We start from the raw sequence: 11,682 nt of genomic DNA, 5'->3' as shown, positions 1-11,682 counted from the left end.
GAGGGAAGACGCAGAAGGAGGTGACCACGACTCGAGCGGCAGGATTTGGTGCATGTTAAATTCGTGCACCCCGGAGCAAGGAATCCGAAGCCGTGGGTTCCTCAGGCTAACCTCGGGCTGGGCAGTTGGGCAGGAACACAGTGACTCGCGGCATCTGATGCCTCCCAGGGCCTGCTTGAGCAGGAAGCTGGAGCCAGGTGCCAGGGACAAAAGCCAGGTACTCTGATACGGGACTGCTGGGCTAAACGCCCACCCTGCTTCTGATCTTCATGGACAACCGCAGGCCCCACGACGAGAGGCAGTGGGCCAGGTCTGCCGCACAGTCTGAGCGGGGCCAAGCCTCGCCTGGAGGAAGGAGCTCTCGGGGCTCAAGGCCAGGTGCGCAAGGGGCCTCTCTGAGCGCCCTTGCTGGGGGCTGCGTGAGTTCCCTGGAGCGGAAAGGACGGTGCCCTGTGTGGCCTGCGTGGCCCGCGTGGCCCTCTCCCTGGGCATCTAACTGCTAAGCCCTGCTTCCTGAGGTTCTTTGCAACAGAAATCCAGCATCCGAAATCCGACACCAGCGGCCGAGCTGCTTTCCAGCTGCTGGCCCTGGGTGCCCGCCCTCAGGCCTCTAGAAATAGCCCCTCCTATTTTTAACACCCTGGTCTAATCAGAGGGTTTCCAGTTTCTCCCCAAATAATCCCAGAGCTCCAAGCTGGCATGCAGAACCTCTGGGCCCCATGGGTCGCTGCCCCCACCTCGAGCCCACACCTCCTCCCACAAGCCCTCGGCACCCCCCAGGACCAGGCCAGCTTCCCTCCTTCAGGGCAGCCCCCCCCCCCCCCCCCCGGGTATACAGGCAATTGGACGTAAGACTTGGGGAACAAGAGAGTGTTCTGAGAGCTTTTATTTCAAACCACAGTCAGATGCTCCCTGGTGGAAAATGCTGCTTCCCAGAGCTCCGGGAGGCAATGCAGATTCTGGTGGCTGGCAAGACAGAAGGGCCGGCTTTTCACACAGGGGGCACCCAGCACCGGCGTGCGCGCACGGGGTGCTCCTGGGAGGTTTACCAGGTTTACCAGGACCCAGCTTCCCAAGACAACCGGCGCAGCGGGGACGGCTTTGAGCCTCAGTGGAAGGCCGGGCCCCTCCAACCACCTGCCCACCTCGTCCAACCAGGACAGGGCTGGGCTCACGTCCATTCGCCCTATGAGCAAAGGAGCTCCATCAGAGCCACAGAAGGGAAGCAGTCACGGGGTGAGGCAGATGGGAACAGAACAGGTTTGCAATTCCTGCCTCCCTTCTGGAAGGTTCTGGGCCGAGGCTCCCTGGGTGCCCCAGGAGGGCTAATGCTCGGGTTCGGCGTCCATGCAGGACTCCCAGGGGTTCTGGGGCATTCGAGGCAGGGAGAAGAGCAGCAGGGAGATACCCCCGAGGAAGAGGAGGACAAAGGCGGTGCAGGCGCAGACAAAGGACCAGGAGTAATAGTACTCGATCCAGACCGTGTCCTCGCTGTCGATCATGCGTTTCACCGACTGCCGCATCACCTCCAGCGACACGAAGAGGCAGAGGCCTGGGGACAGAGCTGGAGTGGTCAGGGTCCGGGGAGCCCCTGCTGCTGCCCCCGGGCCTGCATCTCTGAGGGGCCTGCATCGGTCCCGTGGAGAAGGGGGTGACAAGTAGGGGTGGTTCTAGCTACACGAGGGATGCCCCTGCCCATCCCCAGGCATTACCACCTCCTTCAAGGGCACCTGGTCTCCGGCCTTTGGTTCCTTGCACACCGGGGAGTGCTTTGAGGATTGAGTCCTTGTGGGACATGGACAACCTGCAGGGGTCGCCTCCCATGCCCCCGGGGGTTACTGAGACACCCCTCCTGGCAGGTGCGACAAGGGGGCCGGGGGTGGGGTGGTTGGAGATCCTGGGGCGAGACCCCAGCCAGGCCTGCGTGGGAACCGCGCTCTTACCAGCAAAGATGTAGAACATGGACGCCGGCCGCAGCAGGTAATGCCGCTTCTTCCTGAAGGCCATGAGCGCGCAGATGGTGCCCACGATGAGGAAGCCCAGGCTGAAGACGCTGATGGCGGCCGCCGAGATGCTGTACTCTGCGGGGCAAGCACCAGGGCAGCTCAGCACCGGCCACAGGCCCCGGGGCGGCCCCGAGACGAGACTCGCTCACTGCAACCCCCACTTCCGGGCAGGGCGCACCAGCCGGGGCCGGGGGCCTCGGAAGGAGCAGGCAAGCAGGGTGGAAGGGGCTGGGAGGTGGTGAGCTCCTGCAGGCCTTGTCCCCTGTTCCTGCCACAATGTGGGAGGGCCCCAGAGGAGGGGAGTCAGGAGGGAACCCGAGCAGGGGTCGTGCCCATTTGCCAGGTGTCCCAGCTGGGTCGTTTCTCACCACCCGCCCCTTCCCCACGCAGGCTCACCCTTCTGCGTGGTGAATTCGAAGATCTCCGAGCTCTCGCCTGGGTTAAAATGCCGGAAGTAGGAGCAGTTCTTCTCTGCAGAGGGGGAGAAAGAGGGTGCGCTGAGCTGAAGGAGGGCTGCCCCGGCGCCGTGGGCACTTCTGGCTCCCCCTCGCCTCCCCGGGATGGCCGTCTGACCCTGGGGTTCCCGCTAAGCTGGGAGATCTTCGGGGAGCTAAGGTGAGCCCTATCAGGTGGCCGGGGTCACCGGAGCCCGGGGTCGGGGCGCCTGTCGGGGTGTGGCGCCCACAGCGGTCCTGGGGACCTTCGATGGTGAGTGGGGTGCCGGCGGCCAGACACTCGGCGTCACGACGGACAGACGTCCAGGCGGAGAAGCCCTGAGCAAACCCCAAGGCTGGGGCTGTGTTCCTGATGGGTGGCTGGCCAGGCGCACGTGGGCTAGTGGAAGGTGGCCGCCCCCTCCTCTTGGCAGACCCCGCCTCGCCTCCCCCACAGGCTGCTCGGCCACCTGACCACTGCCATCGATGCCCTAGAAAGCAGGTGGGCGGCGGGGCCCAAACCCGGGCGGAGGGGGAGCAGAGAGGCTGGGCGCAGACCCGTGCTGGTTGGAAAGGCGACATCACGTTTGCCCCTTGGAGCTCGCCGGCAGCCAGGCATACCATCAACTCACAACGCAGCATGCTGGCCCCGAGCGCGCTCTGTTCTTTACCCCCACGCCGGAAGGAGAGGAATGGGGGTGGGGGTATGATTTTTTAAGAAAAGCTACACTAGGTTGCTTTTTCCTTTCCTGTGGGCCTAGGACCCTCAGTAACAGGCATCTAGCTTCAGCAGCGTCCACTTTGTGAACTGCTGTTTCACTGCCGGGCGCGGGAGGAGGATGAGTGGGTGGGGGTGCCTGGGCTCTCCCCAGGTCTCACCAGAGGCGCGGCCTGAGCTGGGAGGAAGGCTTCCTCCTGCCCCCCGCTCCCCCAGGACCCCGAGGTTGGAGGAGGGGTCTGCTCCAGCCGCGGGGCGCCTCGCCAGTGGCCAGCGGCTTCTATATTTAATTGCTCTGCGTTGGCACTGAGTTACCTGGGGTGTCGGATGCCAGTGGTGATGTCAGAATCGCTGCGGCTCTGTTCTCGCGCGGGCACCTGCTGCTATTTTAAAGTGTAACGCAGACCTCTCGTGTGTGTGAGACGATTAGCTATGGATTCTGGAGTCACTGCCTCACAGTGGCTCGTGCGGCAGCCCGCGTCCCCACGTGTCTCCCTCTGGACAAAGGAACATTTCTGTTTCATTCTCTAAGGGCTAGTTTCAATTGTTGTTGAAAACCCGCTGTAAAGAATTGACTGACTCCAGCGTGTTTTGCGGGCAGCTGCCTCCCTGACTGTGCGCCAGCCTTCCGAGTGCAGGCATGCGGCTTGAGCCTGGCCCCGGGCATGGGTGTTGGGCCCTTGTGCCTTGCACCGGTGACTTTTGCACGGGGGGCTTTGGGTGTCAGCCTCCCGACTCAGATCAGGGAGGGGGAGGCTTTGTGTCTGTGTGAGCCGCGCAGGGGGCGTTTGGGAGGGGTTTCTCCTTTGGGGATTCAGGTGCAATGTTTCCCCTCCCTCTTCTATAAAATGCCCTCCAACCAGGGGGCCCAGGGAGTAGAATTCCTTCTCCAGGCCTCTGGAAGCCGCAGCTACTCTCTAACGTGGCCTGAGGACAGATGAGTGACACCGTGTCCCGGGACCTGCACCATCTCACACACACGTCTGCCCGGAGAAGCATCTCCTAAGGGCCACACCCGCTCCGTGGTCCCTGATGGCTCCTGTAGGGGAGAAGGGGAATACCAGACCCAGGCCTTAGCCAGGACAAACCAGGCCAGGCCCTGGGCAGACCCTACTGGGAGCCTGCCTTCCTGCTCCCGCCCCTCCTAGGGGAGTGGTATCTAGGACGCTCAGTGCCAAGGGCCACTTGTAAAGCAAGGACATCCCGGATGGGCACTGTGTATGCCACTTGGTCACAGGTAGGGGTTGGGGGAGAGGGGACAGGGCTTGGGCCGAGTCCCACGGACCTCAGTGCCAGGGTGAGAGGAACCGTGCGTCTGCTCCGGTTTCTTCTGTGTCTGCAGGTGGCCTGTGGTGAAGTGTTGGGGTTGGGGCCTTTCTTATTCCTGTAGGACTCAAGGGTCTAAAAAACTGCTGGGTGGCCGGCGCCGCGGCTCACTAGGCTAATCCTCTGCCTTGCAGCACCGGCACACCGGGTTCTAGTCCCGGTCAGGGCACCGATCCTGTCCCGGTTGCCCCTCTTCCAGGCCAGCTCTCTGCTGTGGCCAGGGAGTGCAGTGGAGGATGGCCCAAGTCCTTGGGCCCTGCACCCCATGGGAGACCAGGATAAGCACCTGGCTCCTGCCATCGGATCAGCACAGTGCGCCGTCCACAGCGCGCCTACCACGGTGGCCATTGGAGGGTGAACCAACGGCAAAAAGGAAGACCTCTCTCTCTGTCTCTCTCTCTCACTGTCCACTCTGCCTGTCAAAAACAAAAAAAAAAAAACAAAAAAACAAAAAACTGCTGGGTGGGTTACTCTTCAAAAACTACGGCCTCAGCCAGACTAGACAGGGGGATGAAGTGGTCTGGATGAAGGCGTTGCTAGCTAATGCAGAATCAAACATAAATCCAATTTCAAAGAACTAGGAGTAGGGCAGAAGGCACACATAGCTCCAAGCTGAACGTGAGTTAACAGGGATCCTCCCATGGGAGTTGGAGCTGCTCGCAGGATGATGCGAGGCTGAGACTATCAGCATTCCAAGTGGCTGGCTGATGGAGGCTTGAATATATCAAAAGTAATTTGTTGATTTGTGCAAAACTCTAGGGGACTCGAGCTTTAGGCATGGGAAGAGACTTCTCACTTGCATTGATGCCAGTATTAGCTTCAGCTTTTCCTGTAAAAGAGGTGTTATCGGCTCCCAGTAGTGGTGTCTATGTGTCATGCCTCCGCCATGCCTCTGATTGAAGAATTTTACCAAGTGGGCTGGAGAAACCTCTGAGACCCAGGCCTGGAACTGGAGAGCCTTGCTCTTCTACAGGGCGGATTCCAGCTGGGGGCAGGCCTGCAGCGTGGGCTCACAGCAACTCCCGAAACAGGCTCAGGAGCCTCGTGCCCCAGCCCCTGCCCCCAGCCTGGAAGGGAAGGCAGACCAAGAGGGAGACGAGGCCCTGGGGCAGGTGAAGAAAGCAGTCCCACACCCGGCCCTGCGCCAGGGATGGCCTCCCATAGACTCACTCGGGCTTTCAGACAGTCTCTCCTGACCACGGGCTGCTCCTCACGGAGGCCCTGGAGCGGACCTCGGCTTTTCCCTTGTGTGGAAGCCCTTCCACAGCTCTCCGGAGGGCAGTGGGGAAGTTGGATTCCACCCAGCTCCTATCCTCACACCCTCCAGCCTACCATGCCTCAGTGGAGCCTTAGGGAGTCTCCTCCGTAAGACCAGCTCCTGGTCCAGCTGCCCCCAAACCACGCCGTTCCCAAAGCATGGGTCGGCATCTTCTGGAAGTTGTGTCTCTAGGTACAGAGGAGGGCATAGGAGGAGCCAGGATAGAAGGGGGCTCTGTTGTGGCGCCGGCACACCGGGTTCTAGTCCCGGTTGGGGCACCGGATTCTATCCCGGTTGCCCCTCTTCCAGGCCAGCTCTCTAATATGGCCCAGGAAGGCAGTGGAGGATGGCCCAAGTCCTTGGGCCCTGCACCTGCATGGGAGACCAGGAGAAGCACCTGGCTCCTGGCTTCGGATCAGCACGAAACGCCGGCCGCAGCGGCCATTGGAGGGTGAACCAATGGCAAAGGAAGACCTTTCTTTCTGTCTCTCTCTCTCACTATCCACTCTGCCTGTCAAAAAAAAAAAAAGGGGGGGGGTGCTCTGGGTTCAGGGCTTGGGTATTGAAGCTTTTCCCGGGGAAGACCAAGCTCAGCCTCAGCGTTCCTACCTGTGGAGTGAGAACCTGTTCACCAGACTCTTATACAGCACTGCAAGGTATTGACTAAGAAGGTGAATGCTAGGGACGGATGCCCAAGTATGGATTCTGGCTCTCTGCTCATTAACCACGTGGCCTTGCTCAAGTTACCCAACCTCTCCACGCCTCACTTCCTTCATCTGTGAGATGGGGTGATGATGATAGCCTGGAACTCGTGGAGGTCTTAGTGAAGATTCTATCAGGCACCACAGTCGTGTATCATTAGCAACAGGGACACATTCTAAGAAATGTGGTGACAGGTGCTTTAGTCATTGTTCAGGCATTGTAGCGTACTTAGGTGAACTAAGCTGGCCGTGATGTCACTAGGTGATATAAACTTATGGGACCATCATCACATACGTGGCTAGGGTGATGTAGGTAACTCACAGCAGTGTTTGCACACGATGCTACATTTGCGTGCCTTTATTGTTGTTGCTGCTGTTAATAAGAAATAGATGAGGGACTTATGAATTCGCTCCAGAGAGCAGTGGTCCCAAGAAAGTTCTGTTGGGAAGGAAGCAGACACCCACTGCCTTCTGGTCTCCATGGCCTCCGGGGGAAATCAGCTGTTTATCTTATTGCGTGTCCCTGTTACTTGTTCCTTTCTGTTTTCACGATTCTTTATCTTTCAAAGTTTATTCTGTGTCTAGGTGTTGAGATCTTCAAGTTTATCCTATTTGGAATACACTGAGCTCCATGCATTTGTACATTAGCATTTTTCACCCACTTTGGGGAATTTTTGGTCATTAATTTTCATGTAATACCTCTCTGTCTCCCTCTCCATCTCTGTCTCCCTCTCTCTCCTCCTCTTCCTCTCCCTCTCTCCTTTTATCTTCCTCCCCCTCTCCCCCCTCTCCTTTGCCCTCTTCCTCTTCCTCTCCCTTTCTCTCTCCCTCTCTCTCTCCTCTGCTCCCTCTCCTCCTCTTCCCCTCCCCACCTCCTCCCTCTCCCCCTCTTCATCTCCCTCTCCCTCTCTCCTCCCTTTCCTTTTCTCTCTCTCTCCTCCTCCCTCGTCCCCTCCCCTCCCCCTCCCCTCCATTTCCCTCTCCTCCTCTTCCTCTTCCTCTCCCTTTCTCTCTCTCTCTCTCCCTCCCCCTCTCCATCACCCTGTCCTTCTGGAACTCCTATTGTACGTAGATTGGTGTACAAAGTGGGTGAAAAATGGTATTGTACCTTGATGGTGTCACATAAGTCTCTGAGGCTCTGCTCGTGTTCCCTCCATCTGTTCATCAGAATGGCTAATCCCGATTGACCTGTCTTCCAGTTCCCTGATTCTTTTTGCCTTCTCAGATCTATTGAGCCCTCCTAATGGATTCTGCACTTCAGCTATTACACCTTTCAGCTCCAGAATTTTCATTTGGCCCTTTCAGAATAATTTCTGCCTCTTTATTGATATTCTCTGTTTCATGAGACATTATTCTCATCTTTAGTTCTTTAGCTATTGTTTCATTTAGCTTTCAATATATTTAAAGTAACTGCTTTAAAAATTTTTGGCTAGGGGCTGGTGCTGTAGCATAGTAGGTTAAACTTCCACCTGTGGTGCCGACTTCCCATATGGGTGCCAATTTCGGTCCCAGCTGCCCCTCTTCTGACCCAGCTCTCTGCTTATGGCCTGGAAAAGCAGTAGAAGATGGCCCAAGTGCTTGGGTCCCTGCAGCCACATGGGAGACCTAGAAGAGGCTCCAGGATCCTGGCTCCTGGCTTCAGATCAGCCCAGCTCTGGCCACTGTGGCCTTTTGGGGGAGTGAACCAGTGGATGGAAGAACTCTCTTTCTTTGTCTCTCCCTCTCTCTGTCTATAACTCTGCCTCTCAAATGAATACATAAATAAATCTTTAAAAATCTTTGTATAGTAATTTCTGAGCTTCCTAAGGGATCTGTTGGCTCCTCCTCCTCACTCCCCACCCCCACACATGGAGCCCCTACCGTTTCAGTTCTTTGCATATCCATATTTCCTGCGTTGAGCCTTTATTACTGCTTGTTGTTGTTTAGTGACTTCTAGACTAATTTTGTGAACTCTGTATACTTTGTTGTGTCTGACAACTGAAATGTCTATTTCATTAGCTTAGTGGCCAGTTAACAGAGATTTCTTAAAATGCTTAGGACCAGGATCTCTCCCAGTCTTTACTGAGGGGCCCTGAGCACATGTTAGGGCATGCCATGGACCCTCAGCTAAGCAGTCCCATCTCTGCTTTAGACTCCATTTTCTACCTGCACAGAGCCTCAAGATAAGGCAGGGGTGAGAGCTTAGGACCTGCTCAGGTCTCTCCTGAGCCTGTTGGCAGCACCGTGCACGCACAAGGCCTTCGAAGTGCCCAGGAATATATTGGAACTTTCCAAAGCTGCCAACGGACATCACATCCTCCAGTGTTTTGGCAATCCCATTGTTAGCACCAACTGTTTGGTGCTGCCTCAGGAAGCCATGACGTTAAACAGTTGGCTCCAGTTGTTCTCAACAGATGCTCCCTGGGAGAAAGATTGGTGGCACTGGATGAGCTCAGAGCCAGGTCAGATAGAGGCGATTTGTCAGTGGGGACTTGCAGGGAGCCACAGGACAGGTCGCTCAATGACCGCTCTGAAAACAGAGCTGTACAAGAGAGCTGGCCCATCTGTCCCCTTCAGTGGCTGGCGGGCTGCTGTGTTGGTGGTGACTGTGCGATGTTGGTGTTTGAAGCCACGGCAGAGCTGGGGAGGGTGCGTGGGAATGGGCAAGTCTCTGTTCCTCCTGAGCTTCCCTAGTTTTTCTGGAATTCTGTGAGATTTGGTTAATGTCCAGTGTCTTGTCAATTTTTGCCAGAATCCTCATGGCTTTTATGGGGAAGATTTGGGGGCAGCCATGTCTTACTCCATCCTATTTTTCTGACGTCATTTCAAGTGAATTTAGGAAAAGCATTCACAACAATACGTGCACACAGTGCTACTTTGCGTGCCTTTGTTGTTGCTCTTGTTAATAACAAATAAACGAGAGGTGTATGAACTCCCTCCAGAAAACGGTGGTCCCGAGGAGATTAAGGAAGGTAAAGGTGCATTGGGAAGGAAGCAGACATCTGTTTGCAGAAGGGGAAAAAGGCACGGACATGCTTGGGAGGATTACTGGAGGGAAGGCAGTGATTCATGCCTGGGGGGGGGGGGGAGGGAATGGGGTGGAGAGGACAAAGAGATGGACGCTGCTCAGGCTCAAGGCCAAGTGTCGGTCCCCTGGGGCTGGCCTGGTCACCTCTGGCCAGTCTGTCTCTTCCTTGTGTGGACTCTGCCCGCCACCCTGCTCATCGGCTCTGACTTTAAAAGGCAGACGGCTCCAAGGACAGCAGCTAGGACCATGACAGTGTCCCTGGAGGAGCCACCTCGCCCTGCCCCGCCCTGCCCTGCCCAGGGGAGTTGGCTGGAGGAGGCGTGTGTTTACGGGCGTGCTCAGCGGCCGAGGGCAGGGGCATCTGTGCTATGCGATAGCCCACGAGCACATGCCCACGCCTGTCAAAGCTCCCGGCCGTGGACTCAGCGTTTCCAAGACAGCTGAGGATTTACGAGTCCTCTGCACGCCCCGCGGGGGCATGCGGGGCAGGGGATCCCTGGAGCAAGTGGCAGGGGGAGGAAGGGGTGGCATGGGGCTGGGGGCTGGGCAGACTGCAAGACCTTTGGGGGCTCAGCACCACCCGCCTTAAAGGACGCCCGTTCTGAACACGCACGTCAGGCGGGACGGTGTCACTCACAGCCTGGCCGGCTGCCACCTCGGAGGGACCTTGGTGAGCTCTGGGAGGGATCCTGTGTGGCGGAGCCCGAGTCTCCTGTTTTATAGAAGAGGCAGCAGGAGGAGCTGAGCTGGGCTTTGTCTGCCCGGAAGCCTCCTCTAGGGAGCAGGCGGCTAGCGCGTGACTGGGGCCCAGGCCTCCGCTCCCTGCACAGCACCCGCTGCCCTGACACGCGCTCTGCTCACTGGAGCTCCGTGGGCCCCACACGTGCAGAACCGACACTCTTCCCAGGGATCCGTCTTGCTCACTCCCCACGTCCTGGACCCAGGGCTCACCTGCAGTGTGTGGCTGGGTGACGCCGTGGGACAGGGGACACTTTGGAATCTGAGAGAGCTGAGCTCAGGGGGCCCCTCTGGGAGGTCTGTGGGCTCCCACGAGCAGGCAGCCGGCTTGCATGCTGCCGCATCCCACTTTCCAGGGGTGCAGCCTGCACAGTCACACCCACCCCAGAAGCGCCCCCACACCCTGCGGCCGCCCACCTGAAGCGCTTTGTCGCCAGAAACTAGGAGCCCGGCCTTTTCATTCTGCTGGAGGCCCTGCGGACCCTGGAGCTGGCCCTGTTTGCACCCTTGCCTGGGCACTGAGCAATGAACCTGCCGGGCTGGGGGCACATGGCCACCCAGCCTGGGGACATGGGCTGTGACCCCTGCTGAGCCAGAGGCCCTGGTCTGGTGGACCTGCGTCTTCGTCCTGGGCCTCTTGTCCCATCTGTGCAGCTGTCTGCTCTGGGCGCATGGCCCCATGTTCTAATAGCTGGAAACGTAAGCCCTCCGTTCATGGCTGCGCCATGCGCGGCTCCGTCTGCCCTGGGCAGGGAGGGCTGGGGTGCTGCTTGGACCCGAGGCAGAGAAACCTGCCTTCTTTCCCACGGGCACCTCTTCCGGGGCACCTGCGACGGGCAGAAGGCAGCGAGGGGACGGGGCATGGATACGTTACCCCCAGGCAGGGTGATGGGTCCGCAGCTCATGTCCTTGCCCAGGGCGATGCGCTTGGTGCAAATCCGCCACAGGCCGAAGTGGGCAGCCTCGCAGGTGGTGTTGTGGTTCTCCATGTGGGGGCTCAGCACGGCCCAGTGGTCGCTCACGACGGCCGTCATGGCCAGCACGATGCCCACCAGGATGCAGAAGAGAGTCACGCGGACCTTTGGGGCTTCCGTTGGGGACATGGCGGCTGCAGAGGGGTGGGTGCTCCAGGTAGGGTCTGGGGGCGGCGCCTGCCCGTGCAGGTGGTGGCCCGGCTAGGGTGGTGGCCGTGGCTCTGGAGCTGGGGGTGGAAGCTAAGTTTAGTGTGCCCGGCTGAGCCAGAGTGGGCTGGCCTTGGGGCTGGGAGACGAGGGCTGGGGCTGAGCAGCTGCCAGACACGTCAGGGGCCTGAGCGAGGCTTCTATTAATGCCTCCAGCAGGGCCCAGGACGGCATCTGCTCGGGTTTCAGCACTTTCTTCCCCTCTTGGAGCCAGGGTGGGGCAGGAGGAGGCTTCATAGAGTGACTTGGAGTGGACGGGGGCGAGGGGCGGGCCACAGGGACACCACATGTCGGGAGATACACCTGCTTGGCT

General features: G+C 58.5%; 1 protein-coding gene across 1 annotated transcript; it reads right to left on the bottom strand.

Annotated features, from left to right (window-relative positions):
- Positions 1-1,325: 1,325 nt before the first annotated feature.
- On the bottom strand, positions 1,326-11,291 carry CACNG1 (calcium voltage-gated channel auxiliary subunit gamma 1). Its single transcript, XM_062215605.1, has 4 exons — positions 11,063-11,291; positions 2,403-2,477; positions 1,944-2,081; positions 1,326-1,552 (listed from the first exon to the last, which is right to left on the bottom strand). The coding sequence occupies exons 1-4, from the start codon at positions 11,289-11,291 to the stop codon at positions 1,326-1,328; spliced, it is 669 nt and encodes a 222-aa protein (XP_062071589.1).
- Positions 11,292-11,682: the final 391 nt, after the last annotated feature.

This window comes from Lepus europaeus, chromosome 18 (genome assembly GCF_033115175.1).
Source record: "Lepus europaeus isolate LE1 chromosome 18, mLepTim1.pri, whole genome shotgun sequence".
Lineage (NCBI taxonomy): Eukaryota > Metazoa > Chordata > Mammalia > Lagomorpha > Leporidae > Lepus > Lepus europaeus.
This window is presented reverse-complemented; position numbering and strand designations above follow the sequence as displayed.